Here is a 17925-nt window from a genome sequence, read left to right as displayed (position 1 = left end):
GTGGGACATATAGCCTCACATCACACCAATAACACACAACCTCGGCCTTCTCTGGGAGGATATCTCCCTCAAAAGCCAGAATAAAGATGCCACGATCAGTGCGATTGTCCTTACGACCTTTCTGCACACACTAAATAAAATGAATTCCCCGGCTTTCAGGATTGGTCTGGATTTGCTCATCAGTTTGAAGGATGAGGTCCCTATGAAAAACGACTCTTTTGACCATATTCAAAGACTGGTGGGGTGTAATGGACACTGGGATATCGCCAAGATGATCACAAGCGTGAAGAGCTGCAGAAGTAGTTTTGATCTTCATGGAACCCGACTGCACCTAACTGAGAGACTGCACATCGCCAAACTTGTCTTCAATATTTTCCACAAAAAATAATGGCTTTGTGATGGTGAATGTATCCCCATCCATCCTAGTACATACCAGGCAGCGGGGAAAGTTTTCACCCCAAAGCTGACGAGCCTGGCCCTCTTCCCAGGGTGTAGCCAGGGAAGGAAAGCAAAGGCCGCAGGGGCATAAGAAGAAGCATTCAATGATTTATTACCAACTGAAGAGAGAGCCATAGAAAAACAGCCAGATTTTTGGAGCTTCATACATTTCATATGGAAAGTATCTGCCCCGATACCACACACTCTGATAAGGGGCTCTCTCCCCATGGGTGCCATCCAGCCACAGCGAGGGATGACTGGCACAGCATCTGTTGCCACTCCGGAATGACAAGCAACCACTCCTAGGCATACATGGGGAGGCAACAGCTCAGGTATCAGATGTGTGATCCCTGTGTTGTCAGGGGCTGAACCAGATGGATACGTAACAGCCCCACCACATGGATTGGCTACATGTGGTGGTGACCTGGTGGGGTGGAGGGGGGGGCTACAGCTGGGAAGGAAGAGGGGAAGGAAGACGGGAGAGGAATCCACACTTTAGGTGCTAGGGAGGGAGTTCTTCTCAAAACAGTACACACTATGGAGAGAAAATTTAGAAGTGGAAGTCAAACCTCAACAAGTGACCAAAAACACCAAAAAGGGGGGATGACAGAGAAAAGGCAAGGGGAACAAAACCACAAGGAATACAGGAAACCATGTGAATACCCAGGTCAACGTAAATAAGAACACAAAGAGGGAAAGGGGGGGGGGCAGTGGGGAAGGAGTGAGGATGGGGAGGGAGGGGCATGGGGAAAAAAGTGCAGCCTGGAAAGGAAAAATGGGCTGCAATAGCTTGGGGCCCCATGTACGCCACATACGATCTCACAATAGAGCCGTGAGCCCCCTGGGGTGTGGTTCTTTTAGTTAAAAAGCCTTTGAGCCACTCAGAAATATGGGAACCTATTCCATATGCTTGTACCTCCATTGACTGTTAGCAATGGGACACTGTGCCAACCGCTTTTCGGAAATCTAGAAATATGGAATCTGCCTGCATCCCTTCATCCATAGTTCCCAGGATATCATATGAGAAAAGGGCAAGCTGAATTTCGCATGAGTGATGTTCTGTAAGACCATGCTGATTCATGGACAGAATCTTTGCCATCTCAAGGAAATTTATTATATTTGAAGTGAGAATATGTTGAAGAACCAGCATTCCCAACTAGTCCACAGCAGGCCACTGCCAAGTACTCCAATAGCAGACCACTATCCCATCCAAATGCGCCACAAATTTGGATAATGCACAATTCAACTAGATGGCCAGATGGAGACCTGTAGTGAGACTGCTTTAAGCTCTGTATGGTGCTGATAATGCTGTCTCACACGAGAACAGGGCATCTCTGTGTCCTTTACAGTGACCACTCAACATCTGATGCTGTTCACAGCTCTCATATATCCTACCAGGGCTGGTAACAACACTAAATGTGAACACCACTAACACAGTCGGGTGGCCATTCTACCTGTCACAGTGAATTGCATCTCTAATGATTTACATACTTGCCGGTTGCGTGTTGGTGCACCAAATTACACTGACCATGTCTTCTGGATTTTTTTTAACACACACACACACTACAGCCAGACAACTCGTTAAGCATAATGGGTAATGTTACTTAGGGGCTACTGCACAGAGTTATGAATAAAAATCAGAGAACTGCATTAGGTAACTGAATATCACAACTTTCATAAAACTTAAAATGATTTAAGCAGCACAGACAAGAAAAGATCTCAGGAGGCACGAATGTTGTCTGTTCCACATTTAATTGACATTTGGACTGACATCTCGTGGTAATTCTGGTATCCAGCTTTGTAGAAGTTGAATGCTGCTGAGTGGATCATGTCCAAATGATATTACAGTATTCAATCCTGCTACAACAACCTAGTGGTCACTAATTCCTGTAGCTGTCATGCCATACACTATTTGCTCAGGATTCTTTGCCACTAAGAGCTCCAGCAGGTTACTGCAGCCTCTTACTTTTTCATGTGGACTGTTAAACTAACTACTCAAAATAATTCACAGAAAGCATATAGTACAATTTGGGATTATTTTTTATGCCTACCACCAATTTTAAACATGTACTTTTGCCACCTTGTTCAGGGTAGTTTCAAGTCACCACCAAGAATAATTCTGTGTGTCTCAAATCAGTCTTGAACCTATCAGCAAGTATGCCATCTGAATTTGGGAGTGGGGCTGGGTCGGTAAAATGAACTAATTATTAACCTATGGTAATGGAAAATCCAGACAATTTATGGAGCAAAGATAACAACTCAATGAACAGTAGCCACACTGTCGTTGGGCACACGCTAATGTGCCTTTTGATGGCTCAGTAGTATTTATCTTTAATACAAATAAATAATCCTTCATAACAACAGAACACTAACACTGGAGTATACAGGATTCTTTTCAGGAAGATGATAGTATCCATAGAGCAACAGATAGCATTTCAAAGAGATATACAAATACTCCAATATTAACAAACATCAGCTCTTTAATCTCAGTATACAAAAGTATAGGAAACTTATCAATATATTACATTTTTCCTATGTAGGTCATATAAAACATACCTGTGCCAACATTTCCTGGTAATCTTCTTCTTCCAGTCTTTCATTTATGTCCAATGTCAAACGCTTTACTCTCTCTTTTTCCGCACGTTCAGCCTACAAAAGATAATACTGTTTCAGTGGCGATAACCTTTTTTCACAATTAATATGATTAGAAGCTATGAGCTTAGTTGTAAGACAACATTATGCAAATATTAAGAAGTTCAGACTTTACCTCCTCCCTGTTCTTTAGGTTCAATGCCATTTCTGAATCAACAGGCACTGCCAAATTTTTGTACTGTTGTTTATGGCCCTTTCTCAACATTAATACGAAATTCATATTTGTTTTCTCTTGTTCCTCTTCCTGGAGTTGCTCTGAAAAGAAAAGTTAGAACATTATTGAAGACTTAGACTTTGCAAGTGCATCAAATAATTACAATATTGCAACATCACTAGCATCCTCAGCATTGCCCATAGTACTTCAGCAAAGTACCTACTTCATAAATGATTGTGTTCAAATTCAACAACTGTGGGGGAAAAAAAAAAAAAACCTTTGTGAGAGATGCTACAGCAAAGCGAGTATCATCTGATCACAGCTCTCTTCCATATATTTGCTGTGTTGTCTCTTTTTGTAAGGATTTACACAAAAGTGAGAAATGGACCAGGCATTCTGGTGAGAGGCATACAGAATAGGTTAATAGGTAATAGGTGTGTGTGTGTGTGTGTGTGTGTGTGTGTGTGTGTGTGTGTGTGTGTGTGGGAGGGGGGGGGGGTCCACAAGCACATGCTCACATGGTTCAATCCACTGTGGTTTGGTTCAAATTTGTAGCTGTCCTATGGTGTTGACACACAATATCGAGTAAGCTGCACTTACTTAGTTATGTTCCTCTTTTCACCCTGCAGTCCAGAAATGAGCACACGGTGTGAGTACAGCTGTATCACTGACAACTTTAATACTCACCTTCAATTGCATGTTACATACATAAATTTATTTCGTTACATCGCAGGATTAAGTGTGCATGTTTGAACATTTTTGCGAATATCATTGTCATTAAACAGGTAACTGTGGTACTCACATTGCACCAGGATTAATACTGCTGCCATTAAAGAGTACTACCACCGTTATCTACATGGCTCCAGGCCCTAGCACTTAAGCTAATAGGGCAATAAAAAAATGTATAAATATTCGTAACTTTAGTATGTTGCAACAACATTGTCTTTCAATTCAAATGTCAATCACACAGTTAATTTAATTACACTATATGGTACAGAGCTGAATTTTCTGTAGGTGAAAAACTATTTATGGAACATCAGTTAATGATTTTCAGTATATAATTTCTCAGGGCACAAGTGCTCAGCATATATTAGCATCGGTGGTGGTTGTTTATTGTAGGGCACGCTAAGAGCAATTCTCAAGATTATATATAATGATAGAGAGAGAGAGAGAGAGAGAGAGAGAGAGAGAGAGAGAGAGAACTTTGAACACACACTAAATTCTTATGTTGATGAGCAACATTTATAATATTTAGGGATGTTTAGGTGTTAAAGAAAGGAAGATTAGGGCATATCTTGTTGAGAATAATGTCTTTAGAGATGGAGCACAAGTTGGTCATGGATAGGACAGAAAATTGGCTATGGCCTTTTAAAAGTAACAATCTCGACACTTGGCATTGTGAACCATGAGAAACATTACCAGTCTAGTTCACCAGAACTTTAATCTCACTCATATAAAATTTAAGTATGAAATTATAACTGAACTTTTGTTATTAAAAGGATAGATTCCTACTCATCACATAGAGGAGTTGTTGACTCACAGAGAGACACAACAAAAAGACTGCTAAACACAAGACCTTTTGGCCAAAACGCCGTCTTCTGAAGCAGACAAAAAAAAAACACACACACACACACACACGACGTGTCAGGGTTAGACGATTTGGGGGGGGGGGTGTAGAGGAGGGGGACAAAACGACTGTGGGTGCGTTGGTGGAACAGAAGACTGCATAGTGCAGTAATTGAATTGAAGAACTGACTGCTTCAGACAGCGCCATCTGGATCCTTCCTATCAACACCAGTTTTTCTGAACTACACTGTACATTCCCGCAACCCTCTGGCCTCAACTTTTGGTAGTCACTGTTCTTCACTCCCTATACTTTTCCCTCTCCCACTCCAGCAGTGCAGAGCCTTCTGTTCTACCCACACACACAAAATCTCCTTTTTCAAGCCCTGTCCCTGGCTTAGCCTCCTCCTCTTTACCCCCACCACCCAGACTGCTTCTCTCATCATGTGCAGTTGCTCGCAGTGTGGCCTTGTGGCCAGACACAGTGGTCTTGTGCACACTTGCTTCAGTGTGTGTGTGTGTGATGGTGAGTAGCAATCTATCCTTTCCATAATATTGTCATTACTCTATTTAGCCTGGATTTTTCATTGTTTGATTTTAGCTGAATGTCAGATTTTTTATAATCTAGTTTGGCTTGGAAAAAAAGCCATGTAGAATTTGCATACAACTGGTGGGCCTGCAGCTTTATTACTCTTCAATACATCAGCCAAGGAGCAAGGGTAAGCTTGCATGAAGTATTGTTTTGCTTGTTTTGTTTTGATTTAGGGTGCAAAAACAAGTAGCTTGCATGAAGTAGCATCTCCACAAATATATCTGCACTGACAGGCTTTTAGTCTGTACAGCCACAGCAAAATTAGGCTATGATGTGACCTTTTTAAAAACTGGTGTTTCTTGAGCTGATGTGATAACGCTGAGCAGCAGCTTTCCCATCTCCAACCATCATCAAGTTTTCTGACACTAAGAGTGGACAGTCTCCGCTTCACATCAGAAGATATACAGAAAGGCTATGCAGATTCGTGGTATGAGTATTATGTGCCTTATTTGTGTGGCTAAGGTACATTTTCACTTGCTCTTTACAGGCCATGTTCCTGATCTTTAAAGCTTCTCATTCCATTCCAGATACAAAAGACATTTTATTAAGACACACACATCAGTTTTCTGATCTATTCAAGTAATTTTAGAAAGTCAAATGTTGTCAACCAGGCAGCTGTTTTTACACGATAAGAGTTGATATTTTTGATAATTTTTGCTCACTGTAAGCTCATGAATTCACAGTTTTTCGTCAGTTAATAAGATGTAGCAATGTTCATAGCACCTTTGCTCATCACAACATCCACAATGAAATTTAGAGTGTTCTGTATGCTCATTATAACAACATGTGCAAGACCAACTACTTCAACTAGGCCATTATAGATATGAGTCAGAGATTTCAGATTTCCTGCCACTGTCATCAGATTCTCGCACCTGAACGAGGGTGAAATATAATGTCAGTGAGCAAACATAATTCCAATACTCCTAGCTTACATCATATAAATGTAAAGGAAATGTTACATCTTTGTTATATACTAACCATATGTCTTTTTTGAGCTTCCTTTTATGTGGAGGGGAACAGATATGTCAACTTGTTGTGGTTTTATTGTTTCTTGTAACCTATCTTGGATGTTATCAGAGACCATACGTTCAAATGCATTCAAAAACTCATCATCTTCTGGACACTCCACCAGCCTAGGTGCCAGACAACCATCAGTTTTCTGGAAAAGTTAAATTCAACAAATTAAACCGTTTCCAGAATGTTGATTTTAGAATCCATAACAAACAATAGTTTGTTACTTACCTCAGATTGTATGTGCACATCAGATCTTCCCGTGGTTGTATCTCCAACATCAAAAGTGTTCAGAATTTCTGAATAATTTTCATCTTTGATATTCTCACACATTAGATCATATGTACTGTCAACTGAGTACGAATCTTCACCTAAAGGTGGAAACAAATGCTTCCCTTTAAATTGCATACTACCATGTATGATTGCAACAAATGCATATATGCTGGAGAAATATTGACATAAAGCTACAGGTAGACAGTAATATAGGCAACAAACACAAATGTAGGATGACATCACTGGAAGGAGAGAAGTTAGATGCTGAAGTTTGAAGATAATCTGTCTAGTTCTAATCAAGAATAGAAAGCTACAGGTTACATAAGATTCATTTTAATATACTGTGGCAATTTCATATCATACAACTGAATCTTGTGCCACGTTATGCAGACACAACACAAGCTTCAGTTATGTGATATGTGAAAATGTAAGCATGTGCTCGACAGGCCACACATCTGTGGGCATTCAGTTCTTCACAATAAGTTCATAGTCACAATTTCTTATTCATTGCCACTAAATAAATGAGGCTTTGTATTAAGGCAACTTTGTTTTAGTATGTAATGAATATCAGCAGGATTTGTCAGATTACATGCTGCAGTGAATGTTCAGTTTTAGTTAATGTATCACCACACATTGAATTAGAGCCTTTTTCCATTTACTTTTCCATCTTTACCTGCCTCATAGCTTACCTTTTTTAATTTAATCATTCTTTTGGCCTGTCTAATTGATAATTATATCTCACAACTTAATATAGTTTTACTGTTTTCTTTACATACCCTCCCAACGAGAGAGGTAATGTGCAGTAAAAAAACCACAGGTTGGAAACAATCAGTTGCACTATTATACATGTTTTGTTAACAGCTATGTCCTATACAATACTCAGCACAAAACATTGTGGCTATCCTTCAGTAACTATTGTGCCACAAAGTAGATACCAATGAAAGGTGAAAGAAGCGACATGATGCTACAAGACTGGAATCACAGTAACATAATGAAATATAAAATGGAAGAAAGAATGGAAATCTGGTATCTACCACTGAATCAAACATGACCTTGAGCCATTCTTTAGGTAGAGAAAATGTTTGTCTCCACTACAAACTATATTCTACTCTCTTTGACACTATGCTGCCATTAAATACAACTTTGCATAGAAAGTCACATGCAAGTTGCTATGAAAGTTACCTGGAATAACAAGCTCAGAAAGCCCTGATATCCCACTTGATGCTCCATCATCTGCATCCAGGTCTTCTTGACTTGTGTCCAAATCTGAAGCACCTTGCTCTGATTCATCATCAAATTCCACAGAATTGTCACCAATGCTTCCTTGTGAAGTAGTATCATCAGCATTATTTGGGCCTTGACAAAATTTTTGCAGAGGTCCAAGATTTGCCTCCTGTTCAGCACGCAACTTGATAACTGCTTCTTCTGCTTCTTCCAATGAATTAAACAAGTGTATATTACGGCGCAGGTTAGTGATAGTTTCCTTAACCATATGGCTTATCCCGACTGGAAATGGCTGCTCAGTGGTCCACACAGGATGTAAGTATTTAAACCAGTAATAATGCTGAAATCAATGTCAATTGCACATATATGGTAACAGAATAAATGTTTATATTGCTCTGTACAAACAGATTTGGAGCTGATACAAATGTGAATTAAATGTTCAGATCATGAAACGAGGATATGTACACTCTGCAATTAAAAAAGCTAATTAGAATCTGTACCCATACATCGAGATATTTAAAAGGCACTTTGAAACTGTACAGTAAATGCTGCAGTTACCTGTGACTGATCAATCTAGCAATTTTTTTGCTTCGTTGTATACTGAAGACTCACAGACACAGGCAGGTTAGTATTTTCAAGTGGATGCAATATTCAGGTGGCAGGTTAACAATCTATGCTACAAAAAGGATTTTATGTTGCACTTATCAGTCAAAGCCTATAATAAAGTTCACAGAATTTACGAAACTCAAGCCAGAAGTTTATATTACGTGAATCCAGGCACGAAAAGTTAGAGATTCTGCTGTTAAGATAAGAAAATTTGGTTATGTGAACATATTCCCATTAGTACATCTACAGGTATTAATACCACTAATCCTTGTTAATCATAGCTATAGAAGTCTAAGATTATAAAAACCTCCCCCACTTCACCTGGTCCTCCTCCATCCATCATCATGCTCCTTAGATGTCTATCTCATCCTCTTGGATGGCTCCATCCACACCTATGTCCACATCAAACAGACCAACCACCAACAGTACCTGCACTTTGACAGCTGCCTCACAAAGGCCTCTGCGGACAGGCAATACCCCCAGATCTAATACACAAGCAGATCTCCCACGCCATATCCCCACACACACCTGATCCTCACAACCATCTCTAGAACCAATCATAAACAAGCGACCCCCCTTGTCACCATATATCACCTGGAAATGGAATGACTGAATCACGTCCTCCGTCTGGGCTTTGACTATCTATCATCGTGCCCTGAAATGAGGGACATCCTACCCATGATACTTCCACCCCTTCCCAGAGTAGTGATCTGCTGTCCACCCAACCTCCACAACATCCTAGTCATCCCTATCTCAATCCCACCCCCAATGCACTGACACAGGTATCATACCCTTGTGGAAGACCCAGACTCAAGACCTGCCCCATCCAGCCACCCAGCACCTCCTACTCCAGTCCCGTCACAAGCTTATCCTACCCCATCAAAGGCCAGGCCACCTATGAAAGCAGCTATGTTATATACCAGCTCCACTGCAACCACTGTACAGCATTTTACACTGGTATGACAACCAACTAGCTGTCAACATGAATGAATGCCCACCATCAAACTGTTGCCAGAAACAAGATGGACCACCCACTGGCACAACATGCTGCAGAGCACAACAAGCAAGATTTCAATGGCTGCTTCACAATCCATGCCATTTGGATCCTCCCCACCACCACCAGCTTTTCTGAGCTGCGCAGATGGGAGCTATCTATTCTTACAGCACATCCTTTGCTCCTGTAACCTCCCTGGTCTAAACCTAAGGTAACTCGCTGCCCACCCCCCCCCCTCCCCCACCCACACACTCTATACCTTTTGTTTGTGTATCTGTTGACGACCCAGTGCTTCTGCCTTTTGGTGAGTCATCTCTTTACTCCTAAATAATTTGTTATTCTCAACAATGGTGGTGCTATTGGTCGCAGTGTCACTGAAGCAGAGTTACTAAACATGGTCATCCGAAAGTCAATACAAAAGAAGATGAAGTAAATATTCCCGAATTCAAAAAAAGAACAACTGCCAATATGAGCAACTAAGTAGTAGATATCCTCAGTATAGCAAAGCAGCTTAAAACACTTAAGAACAGCAAGGTTTCCAGTCCAGATTGTATACCAGTTCTGTTCATTTCAGAGTATGCTGACACAAGAGCTCCATACTTTCACATACAACTGCTGTAACCCAAGACTGTAAAGTTGCACACGTCACACCAATACTCAAGAAAGGAAATAGAAGTAATTTGCTGAATTACAGACACATATCACTAACTTCGATTTGCAGTAGGATTTTGGAACGTATGTTGTGCTCGAACATTATGAATCACCTCGAAGAAAACAATTTATTGACAAATAGCCAACACAGATTCAGAAAATATCATTTTTGTGAAACACAACTAGCTCTTTATTCTCATGAAGTAATGAGTGATATTGACAGGGGCGTCAGAGTTATTCCATATTTTTAGATTTACAGAAGGCCTTTGACACATTTCCTCACAAGCAACATCTAATTAAATTGTGTGCCTATGGAGTATCGTCTCAGTTGTGTGACTGGATTCATGATTTCCTGTCATAAGGTCACAGTTGATAATAATTGACGGGAAGTAACCAAGTAAAGCAGAAGTAATACCTGTCATTCCCCAAGGAATTGTTACCTACATGACTTAAGAGACAATCTGAGCAGCCCTCTTAGATTGTTTGCAGATGATGGTGTCATTTACCATCTTGTTAAGTCATCAGATGATCAAAATGAACTGCAAAACAATTTAGACACGATATCTGTATGATGCAAAATGTGGCAACTGACTCTAAATAATGAAGAATGTGAAGTTATCCACAAGAGCATTAAAAAGAATCTGCTAAATTTAAGTTATACAATAAATAACACAAATCTGGAGGCTATAAACTCAACTAAATGCTTAGGGATTACAATCACGAATAGCTTAAAACTGTAATGATTACATAGATAAAGTTGTGGGGAACGGAAACCAAAGACTCTGTAAGGCAGAAAACTTAGAGAATATAACAGCTCTACTTAAGAGACTGCTTACACTATGCTTGTCCATCATCTTTTGGAGTATTGCTGTGTGGTGTGGGACCTGCATCAGACAGAATTGACAGAGGACATCAAAAAAGTTCAAAGAAGGGCAGCTAGTTTTGTATCATCATGGAATTGACAGAGGACATCAAAAAAGTTCAAAGAAGGGCAGCTAGTTTTGTATCATCATGGAAAAAATTTCCCCACACGCTGCGAGAGTGGAACAGTAGAGAAGTAATTTCAAGGTGGTTCAATAAACCCTCTGCCAGGCACTTAACTGTGAACTGCAGAGTAATGATATAGATGTAGACAGATGAACTGTCGATGATGTAGTAATTAAGAGATGGAGCATGTACTCGAATTATGTAAGGATGGCGAAAGAAATCTGCTGTCTCCTTTTCAAAGCAATCATCTCAGCATTTCCCTGTAGAGTTTTGGGGATCTGAACCATCCTATGCCCATCCTACACCCTACCACCCTTATGTGTGCGTCACTCTTACAGCGCGGCAAAATCGTCAGATGTAAAAGTAACTTTGGGAGTACCCTGAAGGAGTGTTACAATGGTGTTACTATTCACTATATTTATGGAAATAATATGTTGGGTAATGCCAGAGGCTCCACAAGGCTGCTTGTGGATGATGCTGTCGTATATAGGAAAGTTGAAATGCCACTGCAGCAAAATGCAGGAAGATTGGCAGAGAACCGATGCTCGGTGCAGGGACTAGCAGTGCACCCTCAAAGTAGATAAGTATAACATATGTGGAGTCACTGGTAGGAAATCTCATAACTGTTTGACTACACTATTGGTGATAAATTACTGAAAACATAAACAAATATAAAATATATATGAGTATGGCTCTGGAGTGACCTGCAGTGGAACATCCAGAGAAAACTATCCATATGAAAAGTAGGTGTCAGGCTGAGTTTCAGTGGAAGATTTCCAAGGAAGTGTAACTCATTTAAGAAATAAGTGGCTTGTGAAACAGTCATACGAATGATGGGTGAGTATTACGAACCAGTCTGGGGTCCCTGAAAGGAAGGTTTAATAGAGGAAGGAGGGTGAGGAGAGGGGGGAGAGAAAGGTGAAGAAAGATTCAAGGAGAGAGGCACTTTTTGTCAAGCGTTCTTTAGTATGTGTGTCATCAAAACCGAAATGTTCATCAAACTCCAGAGGCAGATGTTTTAAACAGGGATATTGTAAATCATGGAGAGGATTGCACTTTAAAATTCCGTACGTTCGAAGAAGAGTCAAGAAAGATTTACATTTTTCCATGACACCTTTTGAAATGATCACAACAAGAAAATAATACTAAAAAATTAGAGCTGATACAAAAGTTTACAGAGACTCACTCTTCATTCACACCATTTGTGAATGGAACAGCAAATTTGGGAAAATATTCATTCCACTTGACTGCTCTTTCAATTTCTTTGCTGTCCTCTGATAAATTTACAATGTCACTGGCCAATCTCATAGTTTTTAGCTCTATTCCCTGAACTTTCCAAATTTCTCCTTGGTTTCATTTACCACTTGCTCAATGTACAAACTGAATAATATTGGGGATAGGCTGAAACCCTAACTCACTCCCTTCTCAGCTACTTTTTCCTTTCATGTCCTTCAACTCTTACATCAGCAAAATATCTTCTATAGACGCTATGGATAACCATTTGTTATCTGTATTTTATTCCTGCTACCTTCAGAACTTCTAGGGTGCATTCTGGTCCACACTGTTAAAATTTCTCCAAGTCTACAAATGCTATAACTGTAGGTATGTCTTTATTCAGTCAATCTTGTAAGAAAATGTGTAGGTCAGTATAGCCTTGCGGGTTCCTACGTCTACCCACAACCCAAATTGATTGTTCAAGTCAGCAACTACCAATTTTTCCAATCTTCTGTAAATAATTTGTGTCAGTATTTTGCAACCATGACTTATTAAACTGATAGTTCAGAACTAATCACACTTGGTTGTACTGCCTTCTATGAAATTATTACATTCTTCTTGAATTCTGAGAGTATTTTGTCAGCCTTATGCATCTTGCACACTAGGTGGAATTCTATCATGGCTGGCTCTCCCACGGATCTCAATACTTCTGAAGGAACTTGGGTCCTTCAGTGCTCTGTCAAAATCTTTTCACAGTATGATATCGCCAATCTCATATTCATCTAGATTCTGCAGCCTCGCATTTGTCCTATAAGCATTCCTGCTACAACATTGTCCACTTCGTCAATCAATCTCATTTTTTTTCTACTGTTTTGGGGGGAAAGGACACACACACACACACACACACACACACACACACACACACAGTGCTGGCTGGACACAAAATGCCATGATTGCAGTTCGACAGGTGTACCGGGTGGGGTGGAGATGAATCGAGTGGGGTGGATAGAGGGAAGGAGAGGCAAGAAAAGGTGTTTGGGTGGGTAGCTACTGGCTCAGAGGGAGTCAGCTGGCACATAATGAAGGTGACGTGGAGATGTGAGTTAGGACAGAGGAAGGGAAAACTGTTCAGTGGCGGGTGTGGGGACAGTAGGTTCATGGAGACTGAGGCCAGGAGGGTTAGGGGAGTGAAGAGTGTGTTGAAACGATAGCTCCAATCTGTGTACTTAGTGAAACAACCATTGAAATCAGCATGTTGTGCCACTACAAACAACACAACCAATGGATCACAGTTTTAACACTCTCCTAGCAACTAATCACTACATTTCATCTCCAGATCCAACAACCCCTCCTCGCACCTCACTCCAATTCAAATTTAATGTCTTTCCTTTTTCTTTCACATTAATCAATTAAATTAATTAATTCCTTTAACTCCTTATGTGGAGTATAGGGCTGCAACAAAGGATTGCCATCTTGTTCTGTCTTCTATTATTATCACTTCTTCCCATCCTATTCCTTGCTGTTGACCTGCTTCAACTGATCGTTTGAACGTCATTTTTGGCCTGCCTTGTCTCTGTCACCCCTGCAGGATCCAATAAAGTGCTTCCTTCACAATATGTTCATTTGGTCTGCTAAGTGTATTTCCTAACTACCTCCACTTCCTGCTCCTTGTTTGCAGCTCAATTGGCTTCTGGCTGGTTCTTTCCCAGAGTGTTTCGTTGGAGATGACATTTGGCCACAATATCCCCAGGATGTTCCTCAGGCATCTGTTGTTGAATGTCTGCAGCTTATGGATTAGCTGCTTTGTCGCTTTCCATGTTTTACATCCATATAGAAGCACAGATTTTACATTACTTCCAAATATCAGCAGTTTGGTACTCAATGTTATTTCCTTCGATCCCCAGATAAAACAGAGAGTTGTAAAAGCACATTTGTCTTTGTTTATGCAGCTGTTAATGTCCTCTGTTGCACCACCATATGGTGTAATCACGCTTCCAAGGTAGCAAAACTTACCCACCCTTTTGATTATCTGGCTCTCAAGCTTAAGATCTGTGGTGTTGTTATCATTTGGCTACATGTCTTCTGTTTTTTGGGCATTAATTTTCAAACTGACTCCCTTCACCACATATTTCAGATCTTTCATGTCGTTGAGGCTGTGGAACAGAAGGCAAAGGTCATTTCCAAAATCTAGGTCTTCTAGATATGTTCCACTCCTCCATTTTATTCCTCTCAATTTATCCATTGCCTGCACCATTACAAGATTCAGTACTATATTAAATAGTATTGGCGAGAGCATGCAGCCTTGCTCAAACTTCTGTTTTCACTGCTATTGGATCTGAAAGCAGATCTTGATGTTGAACCTGACAAGTGTAGTTTTCATACGTGCACTTGACAAGAGCAATTATTTTCTTGGGAATTCCAAAAGTTTGCAGTGAGCTCCATATTTTTGTTCTAATTATACTGTCAAAGGCCTTTTCAAAGTCTACAAACAGAATGTAAAGCAGTGACTGGTATTCATATGAATATTCAGCTATTATTGTCAAGGTGTTTATCTGGTGACCTTTCCTGAGTTCTGCTTGTTTTTGCGTACACTATTATCCTATTTAGGATTATTCACGAGAGGATCTTGCTTGGGATTGACAGCAGAATGATGCCTCTCCAATGATCACAAACCGATAGGTCTCCTTCCGTGGGGCGCTTGATGAGCAAGCCTCTATTCCCATCATTTGGTACTTTTTCATCCATCCATATGGCTGTCAGGAGTGGGTGTAAAACTGTTATAGAGGGATCTACTTTAAGTAACTCTGGGCTAATGTTGTCCAGGCCCTGAGCTTTCCCAGTTTTTATTTGTTGGACTGCTTTAGCAATTTCTTCTTTGGATGGTGGTTCTAAGTTAATTGACATATCTTGTGGGAGTCCTTCCCCATCCACATTCAGCTGAGCTACACTGTCATCTGCACTTCCACAGTTCAGAACGTTCTCAAAATGTTGTTTCCACCTCTGGACTTGGTCTTCTCATTTTGTGATTAGCTTTCCTTGCTTGTCCTTGATTGGCATATCACACCCAAATTTCTTATTTGACAGTTTCCTTGTAATGTTATATAGTGTCTTGTTATCGCGTCTGTTAACTGCTACCTCTGCCTTAGCTGCAAGATTATTGATGAAGGTTCTCTTATCTTTTCTGAAACTCCTCTTCACCATCCTATTTAATATGCAGAGTTCCTGTTGAATTTCTTCTTTTACTTTCCTTGTCTGTGCACAATTTAGCCAGAGTTTTGCCTTTCTCCTCTGCAGTATTGCATCGCAAGTATGGCCATAGATTCAGTCTTTTATGCCATGGTCCTTTGTTTCAAGAAATTTCTTCAGCAGTCTGTGCATAGGTTGTTTCCACTGCATCCCATTGACCTTCAGTGTCATTCTCTTCGATTGCTTTGCTAAGTACCTCAAAACCATTTCTCAGTTGGGGTAGCAGAGGCTGTTGAACTCTCCGTTCAAAAGAGAATGCACAAATGATGAAAAGCTATGGATAGCAGAGATTCATGCACATGTGAAATGATCTATGTGCAAATCATATATCTGCCACTGTCATACCTTAACAAGAAAATTCGAACCCTATGTAAAATTGCCAAGACTGTCAAAGGCTTCCATCCAGTCCCTTGTTGACCAGTCTGGTGTGGCAGCTGAAGATAGCAAAACCATAGACCAAGTTTTAAATTTTGTGTTCGAGAAATTGTTCATGCAGGAGGATCGTACAACCATCATCATTTGACTACTGGACAGACTCCCATATGGATGACATAGTAATAAACATACCTGGCGTAGAGAAACAACTGAAAGATTTGAAGGAAAATGAGTCAGCAGGTTCGGATAGAATTCCAATTCGATTTTTCACCTTCAGTGTTTGCCCCTTACCTAGCATGCATTTATTGCGAACCTCTCACACAGCACAAAGTTTCATATGACTGGAAAAAAGTGCAGCTGACTCCTGTACATAAGAAGGGTAAAAGAACAGGCCATTATCCCCAACTTTGATTTTCTGCAGAACCCTAAAGACTGAGAAACTATCTCCATGAATCAGCATGTTTTAGAAATAATCGGTCATGCAAAACTTGGCATGCCCCTTTCTCACATGATATTACTGTGAACTATAGATGAAGGGCAATAGGCAGATTCTATATTTCAAGATTTCTGGAAATTATTTGACACAGTATCCCACTGCAGACTGATAACGCAGGTACGAGTATATGGAACTGGTTCCCAGATATCTGGCTGGCCCAAAGACTTCTCAAGTTATAGAACCCACTCATTGTCCTTGACAGTGAGTAGTGATCAGAGACAAGGGTATCATCACGAGAGCCACTGGGAAGTGGGACAGCACCACTTTTGTTCCCCATATACATAAATGATATGGTGAACAGGGTGGGCAGCAATTTGCAGTTGTATGATGATGATGATGATGATGTGGTGTGTGGTAAGGCATCTAAGTTGAGTGACTGTAAGAGGATGCAAGATGACTTAAACAAAATTTCTAGCTGGTATGATGAAAGGCGGCCAGCTCTAAATGTAGACTAATGAAAGTTAATGCACATGAATAGAAAGAACAAACCCGTAATATTTGGATACAGCATTAGTGGTGTCCTCCTTTGACACTGTCACTTCCTTCAAATATCTGGACATAACACTGCAAAGCAATATGAAATGGAAAAAGCACATGAGGAAGGCGAATGGTTGACTTTGGTTTGTTGGGGGAACTTGAGGAAAGTATGGTACATCTGTAAAGGCAACCACATATAGAACACTGGTGTGACATTCTTGTGTTTGGGATCCTTAAAGGGAAGACATTGAAGCAATTCAGAGGCAGACAGCTAGATTTGTTACCGGTAGGTTCAAACAACATTTTAGTGTTACAGAGATGTTTCAAGAACTCGAATGGGAATCACTGGAGGGAGGGCGATGTTCTTTCCAAGGAACACTGTTCATAAAATTTAGAGAACCACATTTGCAGCTTACTGCCTAGCAAATCTACTGCCACCACCATACATTGTAAGATAAGATATGAGAAATTAGGGCTAAACGTATAGACAGTCACTTTTCCCTTGCTCTATTCAGGAGTGAAACAGGAAAGGAAATGACTAGTGGTGTTGCAAGGTACCCTCGGCAACACACCATATGGTGCCTTGCAGAGTATCTATGCAGATGTGGAACACCTCCAACCAATTGCCCAAAACCTTGCCTCTTACATCAAAGATACTAAAAACTTCCTTCACCTACACACTGTCATCCCCACCCCTTTACCTCCTGTATCCTTATTCATCTCTGTTGATGTCATCTCCCTATATACCAACATTCCTCACATCCATGGCCTTACTGCAATTGAACACTACCTTGTTCACCATCTTTCACACTTCGAACCCACAACCTCATTCCTCATACACCTTACCAACTATATCATGACATACAACTACTTCTTGTTTATGAAAAGTATATAAACAAATCTGTGGCAAAGCCATGGGCACCCCCATGGCACCCTCCTATGCCAACCTTTTTATGGGCCATCTGGAGGAA

The 17925-nt window shown here is 40.5% G+C and overlaps 1 protein-coding gene across 4 annotated transcripts in view; it reads right to left on the bottom strand.

The window, feature by feature from the left end:
* Positions 1 to 17925, bottom strand: part of LOC126248165 (regulator of nonsense transcripts 2-like) — a 213516-nt gene that overhangs the window by 33759 nt on the left and 161832 nt on the right. For all 4 annotated transcript variants that reach the window (XM_049948921.1, XM_049948920.1, XM_049948922.1 and 1 more), the window contains 5 exons: positions 7866 to 8247; positions 6642 to 6781; positions 6378 to 6558; positions 3206 to 3345; positions 2995 to 3087 (listed from right to left, as the gene is read on the bottom strand). In XM_049948921.1, the coding sequence (XP_049804878.1) occupies positions 2995 to 3087; positions 3206 to 3345; positions 6378 to 6558; positions 6642 to 6781; positions 7866 to 8247 (936 nt within the window). The remainder of the gene's footprint in view (positions 1 to 2994; positions 3088 to 3205; positions 3346 to 6377; positions 6559 to 6641; positions 6782 to 7865; positions 8248 to 17925) is intronic.

Source organism: Schistocerca nitens, chromosome 3 (assembly GCF_023898315.1).
Source record: "Schistocerca nitens isolate TAMUIC-IGC-003100 chromosome 3, iqSchNite1.1, whole genome shotgun sequence".
Taxonomy (NCBI): Eukaryota; Metazoa; Arthropoda; class Insecta; order Orthoptera; family Acrididae; genus Schistocerca; species Schistocerca nitens.
This window is presented reverse-complemented; position numbering and strand designations above follow the sequence as displayed.